The sequence below is a fragment of the Chiloscyllium plagiosum genome, chromosome 26 (genome assembly GCF_004010195.1).
Source record: "Chiloscyllium plagiosum isolate BGI_BamShark_2017 chromosome 26, ASM401019v2, whole genome shotgun sequence".
Taxonomy (NCBI): Eukaryota; Metazoa; Chordata; class Chondrichthyes; order Orectolobiformes; family Hemiscylliidae; genus Chiloscyllium; species Chiloscyllium plagiosum.
Window position 1 is genome coordinate 831,989 of NC_057735.1, and position 21,255 is coordinate 853,243.

The following is a 21,255-nucleotide window of genomic DNA, read 5'->3' on the forward strand; positions in this document are numbered from 1 at the left end:
CCATCACTGGGCTCAAAACATCAACTCTATTTCTCTCAGCGCAGACACTGCCAGACCTCCAGAGTTTCTGCAGCAATTTCTGTCAGTGTGTCTGATTTATTCTCTGCTTTTCTCCCATTCTTGCTCTTCCTCTCCCCATACTCTCTTGCTTGAGCTCTTTCTTAGCTTCCCTGCATCTCTGGCTTCTCTAGCTTGACTTTCTTCCCTCTAGCTATCCATCTTCCTGCTCTCTATCTCCGTCCTTGTCTCTGTTTTAATCTCCACCTGTCCTTTTAGTATCTTTGTGAATGACTTGTTCTCTCTGTCTAGTTTTCTTTACAGTTTTATTTCAAAACTTCCCTGATTACATTGCCTATACAAACTCCTTTCAAGGTGTTAAGTGGGTGTTGACTGTCAGAACATTAAATGTCAAGTGGAAATTTGGAGAGTTTTTGTAATGTGTATATTCTTGAATGTTCAGGATCAGAATTGTTCTTGTTAATTCATTTAATCTCAAATGTTGCATCCCAGTAGTTTGTCCAACAGACACATACCTAGTCAAGAAGAAATTCAGGGACAAAAACAGAAATTGCTGGGTAAACTCAGCAGGTCTGGCAGCATCTGTGGGAAGAAAGCAGAGTTAACATTTTGGGTCCAGTGTCTCTTCATCTGAACTGTTAGCACAGAGTCATAAAGTCATACAGCACAGAAACAAACCCTTCAGCCCAACTTGTCGGCTCTGACCAGACATCCCTGTCTGACCTAGTCCCATTTGCCAGCACTTGACCCATATCCCTCCAAACCCTTCCTATTCATACACCCATCCAGATGCCTTTTAAATGCTGTAATTGTACCAACCTCCACTACCTCCTCTGGCAGTTCATTCCAAACATGCAACACCCTCTGCGTGGAAAAAGTTACCTCTTAGGTCTCTTTTATATCTTTCTCTTCTCGCATCAAACCTATGCCCTTAATTTTGGTCTCCTCACCCTTAAGTAAAACATCATGTCTATTCAGAACAAAGTGAAGACTGCAGATGCTGGAGATCAGAGTCTAAATTAGAATGATGCTGGAAAAGCACAGCAGGTCAGGCAGCATCTGAGGAGCAGGAAAATCGCGTTTCGGGCAAAAATGATGAAGGGCTCTAGCCCGAAACATCGATTTTCCTGCTCCTCGGATGCTGCATGACCTGCTGTGCTTTTCCAGCAACACACTCTCAACCTTGTCTATTTACCCTATCCATGCCCCTCATGATTTTATAAACCTCTATAAGGTCACCCTTCAGCCTCCGACGCTCCAGAGATAACAGCCCCAGTCTGTTCAGCCTCTCCCTATAGCTCCAACCCTGGCAACACCCTGAACCACTTCAAGTTTCACAATATCCTTCCAAGAGATGGGTGACTAGAATTGCCCATTCTAGTCTAAAAGGGGCCTCACCAATGTCCTGTACATGAGCGGTAACATGAGTCCTAACTCCTCTCCTCAATGTTCTGACCAATGAAGGCAAGTGTCCCAAATGCCTTCGTCACCGCCCTGTCTATCTACATCTCTCCTTTCAAGGAAATACGCACCGACATGCCTCACTCTCTTTGTTCAGCAACAGTCCCAGGACCTACCATTAATTGCATACATCCCGGTGTTAGGATAAAAGTGGTATTTACGCAGAAGCCAAGGTGGAGGAGGGGGGGCAGGTCAGGGGTTAAGAGGAGATGGAGCCCAGAGTGAGGGAAGTATGAAAGGGGTACGTAACAAGAAGATAAAGGAAAGCAGGCCAGGACAGAAGAAAAACACAGGGGTGGGCTGGGTAAATACCCAGGGGTGGGCTGGGTAAATACCCCAGGGTGGCCTGGGTAAATACCTGGGCTGGGTTGGGTAGATACCCCAGGGTGGCCTGGGTAAATACCTGGGCTGGGCTGGGTAAATACCCCAGGGTGGCCTGGGTAAATACCTGGGCTGGGCTGGATAGATACCTGGGGGTGGGCTGGGTAAATACCCCAGGGTGGCCTGGGTAAATACCTGGGCTGGGCTGGGCTGGGTAAATACCTGGGCTGGGCTGGGTAAATACCTGGGGGTGTCCTGGGTAAATACCTGGGGGTGGCCTGGGTAAATACCTAGGCTGGACTGGGTAAATACCCTGTGATCAGGCTGTAATGCTCTGATCTCTCTCTCCCTCTTTCTCTCAGCTCCGTCTCCTCCCAAACTCCTCTCCTCCACACACGCACTCCCACAACCATCACACCGCCCACCACCCCCCAGGCTCCCATCCCTACCCTTAACCCCTACTTTGGCTTCAGTATACATATCACCTTTCTCCTGCTGCTCTCTGTTCTGATGAAAAGTCACTGACTCGAAACATTTCTGTTGTTTCCTTCCCAGATGCTGGTAGACCTGGTGAGTCTCTCCAGCAATTTCTGCTTTTGTGTGAAACCTCCAGTACCCACAGTTCTTTGCTTAAGATGAAGAATTTCACGGAATCTCGCTTAGATTTTGACCAATTTCAGAGCAGGGTCCACCAAGAGAAATGAAGTCCTTCACTTGTATATGGAATAGACATGATGCTGATTTGATCAGGTCCAGGGCAGCTGGAAACAACTCAAGCTCATACACTGAACATATAGATCTGACTCATTAACCTGTGCTGAGCTTCTGAAAATTTTACTCAAGGAAAGAAGTCAAGGAGACGATAGAAGACCAATTTGGTGAGGTTTCAGTTTTGCAAGAGGGATGAGTATGTTTGATTCATTGAGGAGCTGGGCAGCCACTGGTAATGAAGCCAGCCTTCAACTGTGACTTCTTATTGATCACAGTCAGGGGGCCAATGGCAATGTAATTAATTAATTAAAATGATTAATCTGGAATATAAAGTTAGTCTGAGTGATATTGACAATAACAACTAACATCAATTGAAGTATAAACTCATCAGGTTCATGTCATCTTTACCTGGTCTGGCCTACATTAGACTCCAGACTCGCAGCGATGTGGTTAACTCTTAACTGCCCCCAGGATAGTTGAGGAAACCATTCAGTTCAGAGGCATTTATCAATGGACAACAAATGCTGGTCTTAACAACATGGAATAAAGAGAAGAACGTTTTCCATTGCTCATTAGCTGCTACATCTGATGAAGTGATTTCATTGTCCCTATAGCTGGTGTGGATATTCAGGGCCTGTGGTGACTGTTGGGTCTGTCACAAAGGACATACACCCTTTATTTGAAATTTGTTCCTAGTTGTCCAGTTGACCATGTGGAGCTGATATGGGATCCCTTGAAGGATTGTCTAAATGGAGCGAGTGCCTTGAGGTAAGGCAATAGATTAAACTGACCTTTAAACTGAGTTCAACATGATCAAAGAATGCATCATTATCTGTTTGGAATGAAGGCCTCATGATTCTTGTATCACTTTGACAAACAGCTCCTGGGGTGCACAGAGATCACATCTGGCTCAAAAACTAAATGTTGTCCATGAAACACTATCAGCTTCTTTCAAACTCTGGTATAAGAGACCCCCATCACATCACCCAGCTCTCCCCAACACAGCAACTCTGGGAACAGATGAACCTGACATTACAGAGAGCTGGATGGAAATTGAGGAGTTCAGTTAGGTCCCTGCTTTGCAATACATTCCTGTGTCTGAGCCACGGTCACAGACTTCAGTTTGTAACACTGTCACCCAGAGGTTACAGAGTAGGAAATCATCTCCCTGAACATCATCTAGATTGGAAAAAGGGTCGGTATGGAGTTCAATATCGAGTTGGTACCAAACTCTTTGTTAAGTCCAGCTGCTGAGAACCCTAATTGGACATTTGGCTGAGAAACAGAGGGACAATAATGACCTCAGAAATACTGAGAGAGAAGGAACACAATCAGAGAGGCTGGCATCCCCTCGACCACTTTTCAATTGTGAATCCCATCTTTCTCTCTTTTACTGGAGTGAGCAGTTCAGGTCTAGAATGTGCTGTCTGAGAGTTTGATAAGGGCTGGATCAATCAAAAGGGAATTGGAAGGTTATGTGAGAGAGGAGCAGTGTTCAGGGTTATGGGGAGTATGTGGAGGGGGGACGCAAGGGGAGCATGAGGTGAGATGCTTATTTGGAGGGCTTGCATAGGTTCGAATGGCCTCTCTGTAACAATTCTGTGATTCTGAGGAGAGCTGGGAAGTTACACAACCTTAAATCAACCAGGAGCTTCCCGATGGGATCAGTACTGGTGGCTAGTTGTCTGAAGAAAGTTTCCTCCTAACAGAGGAGGCAGTGATGGCGTAGCGAATCAATTGTGGCTCCCACTGCAGATTTACAGGCTGCATGTTGACATAACAGAGCAGCAACAGTGTGCTGTCACCCTCAGTACCAGACTGCACACTCACCCGAGTGACCCCTCCATCCCCACCCACCCCCACTCTCTCCTTCTCCCTCTCCGCCAGCTCAGAGACCTCATAAAATCTGTCAGAGGCACAGGGCAACAATACTCGTTTTGTTCAAGGAGGGGAAAAATTAATTGCCTTCTCTTTTCAAAGCGCATTGCTAGTATTGCACTCCCTCCTCTCTGAACGCTGTGCTTATGTTGGCACTGAGACCAAATGTCTGTAGCTATGTCTGAGTAAAGAAAGAAAAAGCCTTATTTTATTGGGGGGTGGGGGGGTTGGTTGGATCGAAGTGAAATTGCTGGTGTGTGTGTGTGTGTCTGTGAGTGTGTGTGTATGTGCCTGTGTGTGTGTGTGTGCCTGTGTGTGTATGTGTGCCTGTGTGTGTGAGTGTGTGTGTGTGTGTTTGAGTCAGTCAGAGACAACAGGCAGGATGTGGGGCTTTGGTACTGAGAGAGAGAGAAGTGAGTTTATGAGACAGATGTTTTTCATCTTTGGGAGAGCAGTTGGAGTCAGTGGCTGGAAAGCTTTGGTTGTAAAGAAACACTATCGGTCCTGTTTGTCTAAAGTGGCAGAATTTAAAAAAAGTAGAATTTGCAAGAATATCAAACTGCTCTGTGACTTCTGGTTTGACACAATCCAGTCTTTTCATAAATCTGGTATGTGTCTCGCTAGAATTAAATTATCTTTCCAAGTCTGCCAAAATGTTACTTTTAATGGAAATTCCCCCACAGGGGGTCAATTTGCTTTTTTTTTTGCTTTTTCAGTGGGGTTAAGCAGGGGGCAGTCAGGGTGTAAAGACTGACTGCACACTCAGTGTGAGGTTTCAGGAAACACATTGCTGCCTTGACACTGGGAAAGACATCTTGTGGACACATGTGGAACCTGCGGTTTCTGACTGCAATTTCTCTGTGCGCAAAGTGTGTCTCCCTCCAGCTTCCTGTCACTCTCCTCCTGAAGCTGCCAACTCCAACAAGTGTCACTCCACAACCTCACTGCACTCCTTCATGCCAAAAGGCTGCCCGGCCATGGAAGGCTGCACAGATCCTTCCACAGTGTGGACAGAGCCTCCCTCAACGTGGACAGATCCTCCCTCAGTGTGGACAGATCCTCCCTCAGTGTGGACAGATCCTCCCTCAACGTGGACAGAGCCTCCCTCAGTGTGGACAGATTCTCCCTCAATGTGGACAGATCCTCCCTCAACGTGGACAGAGCCTCCCTCAGTGTGGACAGATCCTCCCTCAGTGTGGACAGATCCTCCCTCAACATGGATAGATCCTCCCTCAATGTGGACAGATCCTCCCTCAACATGGACAGATCCTCCCTCAACATGGACAGATCCTCCCTCAGTGTGGACAGATTCTCCCTCAACATGGACAGAGCCTCCCTCAGCGTGGACAGATTCTCCCTCAGCGTGGACAGATTCTCCCTCAGTGTGGACAGAGCCTCCCACAGTGTGAACAGATTCTCCCTCAGTGTGGACAGAGCCTCCCTCAGTGTGGACAGAGCCTCCCTCAGTGTGAACAGATTCTCCCTCAGTGTGGACAGATTCTCCCTCAGCGCGGACAGATTCTCCCTCAGTGTGGACAGAGCCTCCCTCAGTGTGGACAGATCCTCCCTCAATGTGGACAGATCCTCCCTCAATGTGGACAGATCCTCCCTCAGTGTGGACAGATCCTCCCTCAATGTGGACAGATCGTCCCTCAATGTGGACAGAGCCTCCCTCAGTGTGAACAGATCCTCCCTCAGTGTGGACAGATCCTCCCTCAGTGTGGACAGAGCCTCCCTCAGTGTGGACAGATTCTCCCTCAGTGTGGACAGATCCTCCTTCAATGTGGACAGATCCTCCCTCAACATGGACAGATCCTCCCTCAATGTGGACAGATCCTCCCTCAACATGGACAGATTCTCCCTCAGTGTGGACAGATCCTCCCTCAACGTGGACAGATTCTCCCTCAGCGTGGACAGATCCTCTCACAGTGTGGACAGATCCTCCCTCAGTGTGGACAGAGCCTCCCTCAGTGTGGACAGAGCCTCCCTCAGTGTGAACAGATTCTCCCTCAGTGTGGACAGATTCTCCCTCAGTGTGGACAGAGCCTCCCTCAGTGTGGACAGAGCCTCCCTCAGTGTGGACAGATCCTCCCTCAGTGTGGACAGAGCCTCCCTCAGTGTGGACAGAGCCTCCCTCAGCCAGCGCAGATTGTCCCTCAGCCTGCAGGCAATATTACAGAGGGGTCACTGCGCAGGATTGCTGAAGTGCACTCCCTCCAGCTTTTCCCTTCATCTCTCAGGAGCACAGCTGACTGGTGAAGGGTCAGCTCTCACTGTAGAGGCTTCAAGGTGATGTGCACTCCAGTGCACAGTCACGGGAACTGTCCCTGCCAGAAGTGTTTAAACTGAAACCTCAGCTGTCTCTTTGATTGGATGTAAATATCTAATCGCACCACTTACAGGAAGGAGGCTTATCTGTGGAGCATGGGGCAGGTGTTCAGTTCCTGTAGTCCCAAGGTGGACTGCTCCATCTCAAATAGACAGAAAATCTCAGGAACACAAAGCAGAGACTTTAACCTGCCTGTCCAATTCAGTGTACGCAGTTAATCTTCCTTCCCCTTATTCTTTCACAGGATGTGGGAGTCTCACACGGCCAGTGACTCGTGCATAATGAGTTTAATTGATTTGCTTTTTTCATCTATGGAATATGGGCACTGCTGACAATCAGGATCAGTTTCGTTGCCCATCTGTAATTGCCCTTGAACTGAATGCTTCACTTGGCCATTGCAGAGGACAGCTCAGAGTCAACCACGTTGCTGTGGGTCAACAGTCACATGTAGGGCAGAGCAGGTAACGTTAGCACTTTCCTTCCCTAAAGGAGATTCATGAACCAGATGGGTTTTTAACAACTGACAACTATTGTCATGGTCACCAGCACAGAGCCTAGCTTTATATTCCAAACTTTATAGATTGGATTTAAATTGTAACATCTGTGCTGGTGGGATTTCGATGTCCGTCTTCATGGGCATGAGCCTGCATCTTGAATTATCTCCCAATGAAGTGAAATTATCATTACACCACCATCCCCTCAATGAGTTTAATGCTGCAGCCAAAATGCTGCCTGTCAAACTCAGCACTGACCGTCCGACAGTGCGGCACTCCCTCAGCACTGACCTTCCAACAGTGCAGCACTCCTTCAGCACTGACCCTCCAACAGTGCAGCAGTCCTTCAGCACTGACCCTCCGACAGTGCGGCACTCTCTCAGCACTGACCTTCCAACAGTGCAGCACTCCTTCAGCACAGCGCTCCCTCAGCACTGACCCTCCGACAGTGCCCACTCTCTCAGCACTGACCCTCCGACAGTGCAGCAGTTCTTCAACACTGACCCTCTGACAGTGCAGCACTCCTTCAGCACAAACCCTTCGACAGTGCAGCACTCCTTCAGCACAGACCCTTCGACAGTGCAGCGCTCCCTCAGCACAGACCCTCCGACAGTGCGGCACTCCCTCAGCACTGACCCTCGGACTGTGTGGCACTCCCTCAGCACTGACCCTCCGACAATGCGGCAATCCCTCAGCACTGACCCTCTGACAGTGCAGCACTCCCTGAAATATCCACTATAATTCTTGTGTTCAAGTCTTCTTGAGGGATTGGAACCTACAACCTTCTGACACCAAGAAAGAGAGCATTATCCACAGAGCCACTGTTGATGATAAAGATGTGGCTTTGGGCTCTGGAACAGAATAGCAGACTAATGAAGGAAGGAGAAGAAACATTTGCATATTTTCATCAACATTCTTGTCTCAACTGAGAACCAAGTGAACCTGCTCCTGATTGCTGTTGGAACGTTCAGCCTGAGTGTGCTTTCCAGGGGCTGTTCCTCCATCAGCCTCTGGAGCTGCAGGAACATCCAGACTTGCCAGAAAGCAGGGACCACAGAGCAGGATGAAACAGTGGCTTAAGAGGTCTGGACAAAGTGGCAGACTGGCAGCACCTAACACAGGCCCTTCATCTCAGTCAGTTGACCTCAGACATGCTTGTATCAGGAAAGCCTCATAAAATCCATCTGCCGCGGGTGGTTTCTGGCTGGAGAGGCAGCTCAGCCTCAGCTCAACTCTGTTCCAACTCCACTGCTGCCAAATCCCAAGCTGACATTGAGTACGAGAACATTGCAGACTGTTCAGCCTCTTGAGCATGATCAGGCATTCAATCAGTCAACAGCTGACCTGTACTTTAAGGGATCAGGCTGTTAGGCTAAGTGTTTGGGTTTATATTAAGATCAGGGATCGAGGTTAGAGTTAGGCTTTGGTTTATGTTTGAAAGTTGGGTTCAAGTTTGATTTTATGATTAGGGTTAAAGACTTAGGAGTTACGTTGACTAAGTTAATGTTGGGGTACGGGTTGGGTATTGAGACTGAGTTAAGGGTTAGCTTATGGTTAAGCTGCTACAATCAGGGTAGATGTCTGCTGAGTGCAGTAATGTGTGATCTATACAAATAGTTATTTCACTGGCATCACTGATGACTGAGTTTGTGTGTGAAAGCGAGATGCCTGGTTATTTTACTGGGAGGTACCAGTTCAGTCTGCATACGGTGAGTCAGCGTAGCAAGTCAGTGGGTCAGTAAGATTGGTTTGGCACTGGGTGTTTGAGGTCAGGGTGCTGGGGGAAATATGGGGGAGAAGGCAATAAAGAGATAAACCTAATTTTTGAAATCAAATTCAGTTTGATTTAAAGAGGATAGGCAGCTGTGGGGTCACGAGGCACTGGGTGAACTCAGTGGGGGAGGCGATTTCTGTCATGATCTGAAACTTTTATTATATAGTTTCTTGAACTTGTATTTCAACAAATTACATTTAAAGATTTCACTTTTATTGTTGACATTAGGACCCTGTGAGGGAGGGCAGGGGCACGTTCAGCAGATTGGCCCTTTTGATGCTCAGGGATCCACTTGTTTTTCGGGATCTCTGGTTTCTAAGAGTTAATTTTGCTGCCATCAGTTTATGAACTGCCTGTATTCCGAAAGGAGGATTATCAGATATTGGCTTAAAAAACAGGAATTGGTGAATATGTCAACTTACACAGATTAAGGTAAACGATGAGAGAGGTTGTCCATCTTGTCTAACCCTGGTTAGGCCCTCCTTGGAGAGTGTGCATTGATCTGGGCACCACACCTCAGGAAGACATGTTGACCTAGTGGGGTATAAAATAAGTTTGCAAGAATAATAGTTGGACTTCAGGGGTTAAGACAGAGATAAATAGGTTCTTAATTAGTAAGGGGACCAAGGGTTATGGGGAGGAGGCAGGAGGGTGGAGCTGAGAAACATTATCAGCCATGATCGAATGGCAGAGCAAACTTGATGGGCTGAATGGCCTAATTCTACGCCTATATCTTATGGTCTGGTGGTACACAGGGGTACACATGATACAGAGTGGTACACAGGGGTACACGGTGGTACATGGTGGTACAGAGTGGTACTGAGTGATACACAGAGTACAGAGGTGTACACAGTGGTACAGAGTGGTACACAGGGGTACACAGTGGTACATGGTGGTACAGAGTAGTACACAGGGGTACACGGTGGTACACGGTGATACAGAGTGTTACACAGGGGTACATGGTGGTACAGAGTGGTACACAGGGCTACACAGGGGTACACAGTGGTACAGAGTGGTACACAGAATATACAGGGATACACAGGGGTACACAGTGGTACAGAGTGGTGTGGTGAAATGGCAGGCAACTGAAGTTCTTGGTCATTTTTAATGACAGAGCATACATGTTCTGGAAAAGAGCAGCGGTGTAGAGCAGGCCACATTGTGAGGAGTGAATACAGAAGACTAGATTGAGGAAAGTGTAAGTAAATCACTGCTTCACCTGGAAGGTGTGTATGGGGCCTTGAATAGTGAGGAGAGAGGAAGTAAATGGGCAGGTGTTCCATCTTCGGAGATTGAATAAGAAGCTGCCATGGGGCTGTGGGTAGCTGTTGGGATTGAAGCAGGGGTGGACCAAAGTGTTCTGGAGGGCACAGTCTTTGTGGAATACTCACAAGGAACAGGAGGGGAATATGTCTCTGTTAGAGGCATCTGGAGGTGGTGGAAATGGTGGCTAATGATCCTCTGAATGTGTATGCCGGTGAGATGGTCAGTAAGGAGCAGGGGACCTTGTCGTTGTTGTGGTAGGGGGTTGAAGTGCAGGAGGTGGGTCAGACTCAGCTGAGGGCCCAGTCAACCACAGTGCTGGGGAATCCTCAGTTGAGGAAAAAGGTGTACATTTCTGAGGCCCCTCCCCTACAGAAGGTGACATCATCAAAACAGATGTGACAGAGACAGAGACTGCTGACAATGGTCTTGTTTCTCTCTAACTGTAATCTTAGCTCCTTATCCTGTGAACCTGGTTTCAAATGAAACGTTGTCTCAGGTTTGCTCTTTCCCATTGGTCTCAGTGCAGAGTCAGGTGTCTTTTCAATGACTGTTTTAATGGGTATCTACCCTGCAAACCTTTCCCCATTGACACAAGAGACCCACTGATTGGAGCCTTCTCTGCATCCTTCTCAGGGACTAGGTTATTTCTCAATGACTGAGTGACCAATTCCAAGAAACAAACTCCAACTAGCTTTTGAGCAGAGCACCAAGAAGGCTATATGCCCGAAACGTCGATTCCCCTGCTCCTCCGACGCTGCCTGACCTGCTGTACTTTTCCAGCGTCACACTCTCGGCCCTGATCTCCAGCAGCTGCAGTCCTCACTTTCTCCTAGTTTCAGTTTACCGTCAGTTTCTCTGCAATGCTGGAGGTAGATCAGCTGTTTCCATCATTACACCGGTGGCTCTAGTTCAACAGCCACTTCATTGGCTGTAAAGCTGTTTAGGTTGTCAAAATAGGTGCCAAAACAATGCAATACTGTTCATCTTTATTGTTTTTTCCCTTTGTATATTATGGCCTAATAGAGTGGATCTGAAAGGTATAATCACTAGCAGACTTCCTTCAAGTTCCACTTGCTTTGTTCAATATAATTCATTATGTAAAGTAACTCCATGTATTTTAATCATCGACTGTGTCAGACTTTATATTTATTTGGGCTAAATTAAATCAGTGAGAGATCTGTCACTTATGTCTGTTGGCTGGATCCTTCCGCTACCTCAGGGCAATGTCATTAATCACCATCACTTTCTCAGGTTTACTCCGAACACAATCGTGACCAAGTACATTCATAAATTTGATGCGTTTTTTTAAGCTGAACTTTAGGTTTTGAAGTGAGTCTGCCTTCTGAGGTAAATGTAAAAGGTCCCATGGTCATTGCTTCGGAGATGAGGTGGGGGAATTGACAAAACAAATAGAAGCAGGAGTAGACCATTCAGCCCATTGAACCGTCCTGCCATTCCCAATGGCTGATCCTCAGCTTCAATCCTATCATCCTGACCACTCCTCTATCCCATAAATCTCTGGGAAATCAAGAATCTGTCCACCATATCCCTCAGGGTAATCATCAGTGAAGTCTCCAGAACTTGATTATCCCTCAGGCACGCTGGGCTGGTTGAGTCAACAGCTTCAGTCAGTCTAATATATACTGCATATTTCAATAGGATTACTTGCAGATTATCCCATCGTGATCTCATTACTGGTTGAGAGAGCTCGCTGTGCGCCAATTAATTGCCAAGTTCCTCACATTTCAAAAGTGATACCAGTTCTTTTTAAAAAAATGTTCATTGTTTAGAAAGCAGATTGAGACATCCTGACATGTGAAAGATGCTATATAAATGTACGTTATTTCTTTTCCCCTTTGTCTTCTTGATTTTTTGTTTGACTTAATGGAGTATTCCACTTTGTTTAAAATATTCAGATGTGTTTTCAGAAAGTATCAGCCCTTTTTCATTCTGTGCTGACCAACATTTACTGCATTACATTTGCAAAGAGAAAGTGCAGATTATTCCTCATCAGCTGCGAGATAATGGTGTCAGTCTGATGGGTCTGCAGTTATTTGACATCTTTAACAGCTTCCCTTTATCATTTTACTTGTGGGATGTGGATGTCACTGGCTGGGCCATCCATTATTGTCCTGGTAGGGAGCTGCTTTCTTGAATTGCTGCAGTGCTTGGGCTGAAAATGTGTTGCTGGAAAAGCGCAGCAGGTCAGGCAGCATCCAGGGAACAGGAGAATCGACGTTTCGGGCATAAGCCCTTCTGCAGTTCTTGGGCTGTAGAGACACCCACATATTGAACGGCTTAGCAGGCTCAAAGGGCCGAATGGCCTGCTCCTGCTCCAAGTTTCTAATTTTTCTATATCAATGTTTTCTACATGAACCCACCAGGAGGGACTGCTAAACCTTGACTGTCATCTTCGCTTTCAGCATCCTTCATAATGTAATAGTCACTCACAACCTTCACTAAAGATGCCTGGTCTGTGCAGCCTTTATGTGAAATATAATGTTGAATTGCAAGCAGTTAAGGAATGCAATCACTGTATTGTTGTTAGACATTAAACAACAGCGATTTCTCAGATATTGGTGTGATCTCTGTACTCGAATGAACTCCATGTCGATATTTCTAATCAACCCGTTCCGACAGCTGTTATGACAGATCTCTGAAGCAGGTGGGACTTGAACCCAGGGCTCCGGGTTGAGGCATTTGTCCTGCGCCACTTGCTTAATGACCAGGTACAACTTTAATCTGGCCTGTTCTTCTTAATTATTCTAAACTGATTCCTCTTTCTGAACCAAATACCTTTACAGAATACAGAAACCAGCATAAAACTCCTTCATTGTTGGTGCTGTCACTTTCCCATGGAAATGTTCCTTCAGATTTCTCCTGATGAGAGCTGCTATTATTTGTTATCCGAGAATTCCCTTGTTAAAACTGTCTTCCATGTTCTCTCTCTCCTTGTCTATAAAGCTCAGCTCTTTGGCCAAACTAGTGAACATTCCTTCTGTTATTTCAAATAGAAACAAAATACAACAAATGCTGAAAATCCAAAACAACAGAAATTGCTGGAGAAACTCAGTGGAGGAAGAAACAGTTAACATTTTGGATCTAATATGACTTGCCTTTTTAGCTCCTTTGATTTGCTGTGGATTTTTGTATACTCATGTGAAACACATTAGATGTTGTCTCAGGTCAAAGATGCTGAAGAGATGAAAGCTGTTGATGCAGCAAGATTAGAGAGTGGGTCTGTGGTTAGACTTGTTCCCAGGCTGTCTGCAGTAGGAGCATTTTGTACAAGAACATTGGAGATAATTCTACTTCTCTCTGAAACCACTTGGGGTTAAGGAAACAGCCTGGAAGTTGCTGGTGCTGTTGATCTCAGAGGATCTGAGGACAGTAACCATGAACATGTGAATCATTTCTCACCCTGCACACTGAAATCCGTGTGTGTGGCGTATGTAACACTCCGGACTTTTAGCAATGTCTCCTGAATATGAAATTAAATGTGACGTGAAATTGTAGCTAATTTACCAAATATTATCACAGATTGAATCAAAAAGATTAAAAGTTACAGTTCGCAAAGATTTTATCCGCAGTGCAGTTAATAGCAACGTTCCAGAAACCGCTGCATAGGATTGGCAGGTAGGAATGGTCGGATACAGGTGGGAATGGTTAGGTACAGGTGGGAATGCTCCGGTACAGGTGGGAATGGTCAGATACAGGTGGGAATGGTCAGATATAGGTGGGAATCTCGAATACAGGTGGGAATGGTCACATTAAGGTGGGAATGGTCAGATACAGGTGGGAATGCTCAGGTACAGGTGGAATGATCGGATACAGGTGGGAATGTTAGGCTACAGATGACCTGATGGTGTTAGCTGTTAACATCTGATCACTCATCCAATGTATATCAATAATTAAAAAGTTTTGGTATCAACAGCTTTTCCTCATTTTCCTTCTTTCTCTTTGATTCCAGGCTCTTCAAGCAGCAAGACAACTCCTCCTGCAACAGGCAACTGGCCTCAACTCTCCTCCAGCCAATGACAAGCAACAGCAGACAGTCCAGGTTTGTATAACACATCAACCGGGTACAGGGCTGGTTAGCATGTGTAAGATAATGGGCAATGTTAATGCCCAACCAGCCATGTATGAGCAATCTGTACTCGCCATTGAAAGAGCTGTCTCTGAGACACACATTGGAGTCAATAACTCCCCTTTACACACAGTACAGGAGCTGACACTGGGACACACACACACACACACACACACACAATAGAGGAGCTGACACAGACAGACAGACGCACACACACAGTACAGGAGCTGACACTGAGATGCACAAATACACACCACACACACACACACACACACACACACACACACACACACACACACACACACACACACACACACACACACACACACACACACACACTACAGGAGCTGCCAACCGGACCAGTCAGATAGTGAAAACAATATCCTGGAAATTGGCTGAGGAACCAACATATAATTTTCCCAGGAGGATGCAGCAATGCTGCCTGCCTGCAGTTATCCATCCCGTTCATGTGAGACCATTTGAACAGGTTGAGCACCATCCATTTGAGAGAATGTGGCTCTGATGAAGGACACTCTATTGGGATTCATTTTTATTGGTTCCTGGTCAATAACTACTGCTGCTGTCCATTCTTGGTTAGCAGAGGTCATTCCCAGAAAATTATTAACAAACTCCAATGGAAACTCAGCTGTAAACTTATTGAAAAGGTTTCATCACTGGCCTTCATCAGTCAGGGCATTGAGGATTGAAGTTGCGAAGTTGTGTCGCAGTTATACAGAGTGGTGGTGAGGTCACACTTGGTGTATTGTGTTCAGTTTTGGACACCTTGCTATAGGAAGGATGTTATTAAACTGGAAAGAGCGCAGAAACAGTTTACAAGGATGTTGCCAGGACTCAATGGTCTGAGTTATAGGGAGTGATACAACTTTTTTCTTTTGAGCACAGGCCATTGAGGGGGGATGTTATAGAGGTGTATAAGATTATGAGAGGCATAGGCAGGGTGAATGCACTCAGTCTTTTTCCCAGGGATGGCGAATTGAGAACTAGAGGGCATTAGTTTTAATGTTAGAGGGGAAAGAATAAAAAGGAACCTGAGGGGCAACGCTTTTACACAGAGGGCGATATGCATATGGAATGAGCTGCCAGCAGAAGTCATTGAGGTGGGTCCATTAACAACATTTAAAAGGCATTTGGACAAATACATGGATAGGAAAGGTTTAGAAGGATATGGGCCAAGTGCAGGGAAATGGGGTTAGGGTGGAGGGACATTTTGATCGGCACGGACCAATCTGGGCCAAAGGGCCTGCCTCTGTGCTGTACGACTCTATGATTCTATTTGTTTGAAATCACAAACCTGGACCCTGCGCCTACACTACAGAATGTCATAAGGGTGTATGCCGAGAAGTGCCATTGATACGTTGAATATAACGAACGAGGATTGAGTGTTGCTGATGAAATCCAATCCCTGGCCTTTTACTGCACTCCCTGAAGCCATTCCAGTTGCTGTGAATTCAATAGGACCCCAGTTACCAGTCAAAATGTTGTAAAAGATTCTTGCCATTCAAAAAGTGCTTCCCTTGCTGAGAAATGGACCAGTGTGTATCTCTAAATGGTTCAGTAGAGATGTTTGATGCTATTTTCAGAGGTTTTTAAATCTGGTGGAGGGTTGGTAGCCTTTGTTGAGGTTTTTGGTGTAAACCATTTTCAGCTGCTTTACTGAGACTACATGACATTATCGTATCAACACACCGAGAAACTGAAACTAATTATATTCTATTGCACTGTCCGGTTGGAACAATAGGAAATGATTTTAATATTTGAGCACAAACAGAACAGTTTCATTTCATGAGTATTTAAGATGCAGTTGCCCAGTTACACCCAACACGGAAACCCTATCTCCTGGAAGTTACTGCTCCAGTCAGGATGGGAGGTCATCGACAGTGTCAACTATTACTAGCCCAGACGCAGCAAGGAAACAGAGCTCCATGTCTCCTGTTCTTCATTGAGCATCCTATACACAAAATACTCACAGAATCTTGTGAGTTGTCCATTCTCACAGCAAGTACTTCAGACAATCTCAGCACGGGTCTCCTTTGCATATTTTAAAACAGGCTTTGTTAATTTCTCTTCGTGTTTGCAAGAGATCCTGGAAAACAATCCCTGACAGTTATCCACATCTCTTCTGTTAAAGTTTGTAGCACGGTATTACTGATTGTGTCTCATTCACTCCCTGCTCTCTGCAGAGTTGTGTGTGGTTGAGGAGAGGGCCTTCGGTGAGCTAAGTAGTTAAATTCCAATATGATGAGCCTCTCGTTGGATGGAATCTAGTGCCCTCTGCTGTGGTGAGGTTGGTGGCAGCAGGGGCATAATCTGGCGATGGAGGGAGAGTAACAAACGTTTACCGGACTGACTCCTGAGATGGCAGGATTGATGTATGGAGAAAGACTGGGTCAGTTAGGACTGTGTTCACTGGAGTTTAGAAGAATGAGAGGGGATTTTATAGAAATCTATAAAATTCTAACAGGACTAGACCGGTGTATGCAGGAAGGATGTTCCTGATGACCATGGAGTCTATGGCTCGAAGGGGTGAATGGCCTTCTCTTGTTTCTCTTTAATTAGCAGGGAGGATGGTGGGGGTCAACCTGCCTCTACCCCCATTACATCCGTGGCACTAAGGCATGTAAATGAGCTTCTCACTCTGCTGCCTTTTAGTGTGAAATTAATCTTCAGACAATGGCTAAGGGTCTGATGAGCAACCTGAGAGACTCATGCTGAAATCCTTCACTCAAAGACATTCGGTGTCTGAGGAACCTCCGCGTCCTCATATCACAAATTACTGGGATGGGAGGGGAGGGACAGGGAGAGCCCGAGGAGAACCAACCATTTGCCTGTTCTGCTGTAAGCCTACAGTTCCTCCTCTGTGAGCACCATCCACAGCCAGCACCTGGTGTGGGACCCAGCACGTATTGTAGAGCTCGAGCAACAACCACCTTCCCAGGGGCAGTGCGGTTCAAGAGAGCTGCTGACCACCTGGATGAACACTCACCATTGCACAGTTCAGTGGTATTATGACGTGTCTTCTCTGGAAGAGGAGATGTGGGATCTAGCTGGAGTGTAAGACTGTTGTCACCTCTGATGTGGTTTTGGGGGAATATATCACTGCCTGGATTGTATGATCTGAGTGTTCCCCAGAGTAACAGGGCTGAGAGCGGGCTGCTGCCTGGGGCTCATCCACTCCCGCTGCTTTCTTTCTTTTCCTTTTCACTTTTCTTTTCCTTTCGCGGTGGGGCAGACACCAGAATCAGTGCGGCAGCTACAGCAGGCCACATGCTGAATGGCTGCTTCTCCTCCTGGAGGTTGGAGATGACGGTGGATATGGCTCCTCATGGTGACTGGAGGCAGCAACAGTGGCAGCGACCATCCTCCTGGTGGTCGGCCATGGCAGCGGCAGGGGCAAAGCTCCTCCAGCATTCGGAGGTGGCAGTGGTGGAAAATGTTTCAAGATGGCAACGTCTCTTGGAGGGCGGTTGGAGCGGGATCCTTGGTGATGATGGAGATCTGGTCTGGCAGCTGAGCCAGTGACTCCTGATTGGAGTCAGCCCAGAGCAGGCTCTCCTGGCATTGGTGAGGCAGCAGTAGAGCTGGAGACGTTCGTTTGTGACGGTTCAGCATGGGGCCCAGCATTGGCGGTGGCATCAGCATTGGTGAGATGAGCCTAAAGAGTGGCAACTCCTATGTTGGTGGCATCGGTGCAGGAGGCAAGGAGGTGGGAGAGGGGAACGGGTGCAGGTATTGTTGGTGAGCTGGCTCTCTCCCAGATAAAACTTTCATCCTTTTTATCCTTAAACTATTCAAAATGGCACTGGATTTTGGTGACTGTTGAAGTTTCTCACTGTAGTTTACTTCTTTGTTCACTGTAAAATGCAAATAATAATAAATAAATCATTTATTCACCCTTGGAAGCTATCAAGACTGGGGGTTTTTTGGGACAGATATCTTGCAGTTTACTTACAGCACTAACCACTTATATTGCTCTAAGATCTCAGATTTATGCATCATCTCCAGTCTATGCTTCCTGACCACCAATAGTAAAGACACAAGAACAGCCCAGAATGATTGCTATCATCTTCAGTATCACTCGCACCAATATCATCATTACTTCAATTCCTGGAGCTATTAATCCTGTTGGTGCTACATAGAGTGGCTTTATATTAGAATGTCATATGCCGTGATATCATCTAACTATGCCACATGTGGGGAATGACCTGTCAGCTGGGATCCTATTGAATAGCGGAACATCCTGCCCTTTCATCTACTTGGTTTTGTGTTGTCTATACTTAATGGATGAACCTTTGCTGATGATATATTCCACTAACACTGCCCTGCATTTATATATAGCCTGTAATGTCCTAATTGTGATATCCTAAGAATCCCCAGTTTTACTTGCTCCACCATTGGTGATTGTGCTTTTAGCTGCCTGGACATCAAGCTGTGAAATTTCCTCTCTACACATCTCTCCTCCTTAAAACCTACCCCTTTGGCCAGGTTTCTATCCTGGTATCTTGTAATATATGACCTTCTGAGCTCCCTGCAGTCCCACCTGGATGTTGCCAGCATCTCCCTGTCTTCACAGGGTCACAGCAGCAGCATCATGTCCAGGGAGAGCTCTGAGCAACACAGAATCCTCGCACATTGACACTCCATCACTAAGTTTCTGGTAAAAGCAAAATGCTACAGAGGCTAGAAATAAACAGAAAATTAGCAGATCTGGCAACATTTATAGAGAGAGAAAAATAGGATTAACATTTAGGTATGACTCTTCTACAGATCTGAACAAGGCTGAAAAATATATTTTATATGCGGTTAACAGAGGGGAAGGAGGAACAAGGGGAACAGATTGTGAGGGAGCCCGGAATAAAAGGCAAAGCATGTGCTCATGGTGGTAAAGGAGTGATTGAGACTTAAGATAAATATTGAAGCTGAAATGGGTGAATGGGTGGCCATCATGCCCACTGCATCTAATTGGTGAAGGAGTCAGATGTAAACAATGTCACTGAGTTAAAAAATCACCGAAAAACACAGTGCACAACCCCGTCCTTCCAGTTCCTGACACGCTGTTGGATTCATCGACTGCTAGCAGTTCAGACAGTTAATATCCAGCCCTTTGGCTCTCCCTATCTCTCTCTCTCTCTTTCTCTTAGTTCCCCAGCTCTCCCTATCTCTCCCTTTTTCTCTCTCTCTCTGACTCTCTCTGTCTACCTCTCTTCCCTATCTTCCTGTCTGTCTCTATCTGTCTCTCTCTCTCTCTCTCCCTCTGTAGGTCTGCCTCTCTCTGTCTGCCTCTCTTCACCTCTCTATATCTATCTCCATCTTCCTCTCTTCACACCTCCGTCTCTCTAACTATCTTTCTCCTCCCTCTAACTCTCTTCTCTCTCTCCTCCCTTCCTTCTCTCTCCCTCCCTTCTCTCTCCCTCTACCTCTCTCTTTGTGTCTCTCTGTCAGGTAAATGTGTGTTTTCACAGAGAGGAAGTGATTTCTTAGACCTCATTGGTTGATGAATGTGGTTGGTATATGAGTAGGAAGGAGAGATATGGGCAAATGCTGCCAAAGGCAGATTAATCAGGTTGAGATATCTGGTCAGTGAGGACGAGTTGGACCGAAGGGTCTGTTTCTGTGCTGTATAACTCTATGACTGTATGACTTGAAATGGATTGAGTAAATCTTAAAGAACCCACTCCATTTTTTCTTTGTTGAAATTAATTGAATAAAAGCTGGTCATTTTTGTTATCAGTTGGTGGTCCACTTCAGCAGATTGTAAAGGTAACCATAATGACCAGGGACATGATACTGAGTAAATTATTGCAGTTATGAGTTGACAAGTCTTCAGGTCCTGATGGATTTCAAACCAGGGTCTTAAAAGAAGTAGCCAGTGAAACGGTCAGGGTGTGGTTTTAATTTTCCAAAGCTTGTTAGATTCAGAACTCTTCACTTCTTTTGAATTGGAAAATAGCTAATCTAACTGAAATAACTCCACAGAGGCTGGTATCCCATCTCCAAGACCCCCTTTATCTACACATGGAGAGTCCTTGACAGTGATCCAGCTCCCTCAGAGCCAGCTCTCAGAGTGAACAGGATGTCTGACACTCCTGTTTATATCAGTCAGCCAGGGCTCCCTGATTGGACCAGGTTAACAGCCCCAATCAGGGGGCTCATATTCTATAAGGTCCACCTGGCTGACCTCACTACATTCACTCCAGAAACTCCTTTATACAAAAAAGGAGAAAGGTAGGAAGCAGGAAACTACAGGCTAGTCAGCTCAACACAGAGAAAGTGTTCGAAGCTATATAACGGCACTTGGATATGTTCAAAGTAATCAGATAGAGTCAACATGGTTTTTGTAAAAGGGAAACCATCTTTAACAAATTTATTGGAATATTTTCAAGAAGTAACTCGTAGATAAAGAGGAACCAATGGATGTACTGCATTTGGATTTCCAGAAGGCATTTATTAATGTGACATATCAAAGGTTATTGTGGAAAATAAAAGGGTCGGAGGGTAAAGTACTGGCATGGATTGACGATTTGCTGGCTAACAGGAAGCAGTGAGTAGATATAAATGGGTCTTTTTTAGGTCGGCTGGATGTCTCAAGTGGTGTGCCACAAGGATCGGTGCTGGGCCTCAATGCTTTACAATTTAGAGAAACAACTAGAATGAAGGGATTGAAGGTGTGGGAGCTAAATGTGCTGTGATATAAAGTTAGGTCCAGAACATGATTAGATTAGATTACTTACAGTGTGGAAATAGGCCCTTCGGCCCAATAAGTCCACACCGACCCGCCGAAGCGCAACCCACCCATACCCCTACATTTACCCCTTACCTAACACTACGGGCAATTTAGCATGGCCAATTCACCTGACCTGCACATCTTTGGACTGTGGGAGGAAACCGGAGCACCCGG

The 21,255-nt window shown here is 46.1% G+C and overlaps 1 protein-coding gene across 3 annotated transcripts in view; it reads left to right on the forward strand.

Annotated features, from left to right (window-relative positions):
* The window catches only part of foxp4 (forkhead box P4), a 296,712-nt gene that overhangs the window by 76,374 nt on the left and 199,083 nt on the right, over positions 1 to 21,255 (forward strand). For all 3 annotated transcript variants that reach the window (XM_043716312.1, XM_043716313.1, XM_043716314.1), the window contains exon 2: positions 14,223 to 14,312. In XM_043716312.1, the coding sequence (XP_043572247.1) occupies positions 14,223 to 14,312 (90 nt within the window). The remainder of the gene's footprint in view (positions 1 to 14,222; positions 14,313 to 21,255) is intronic.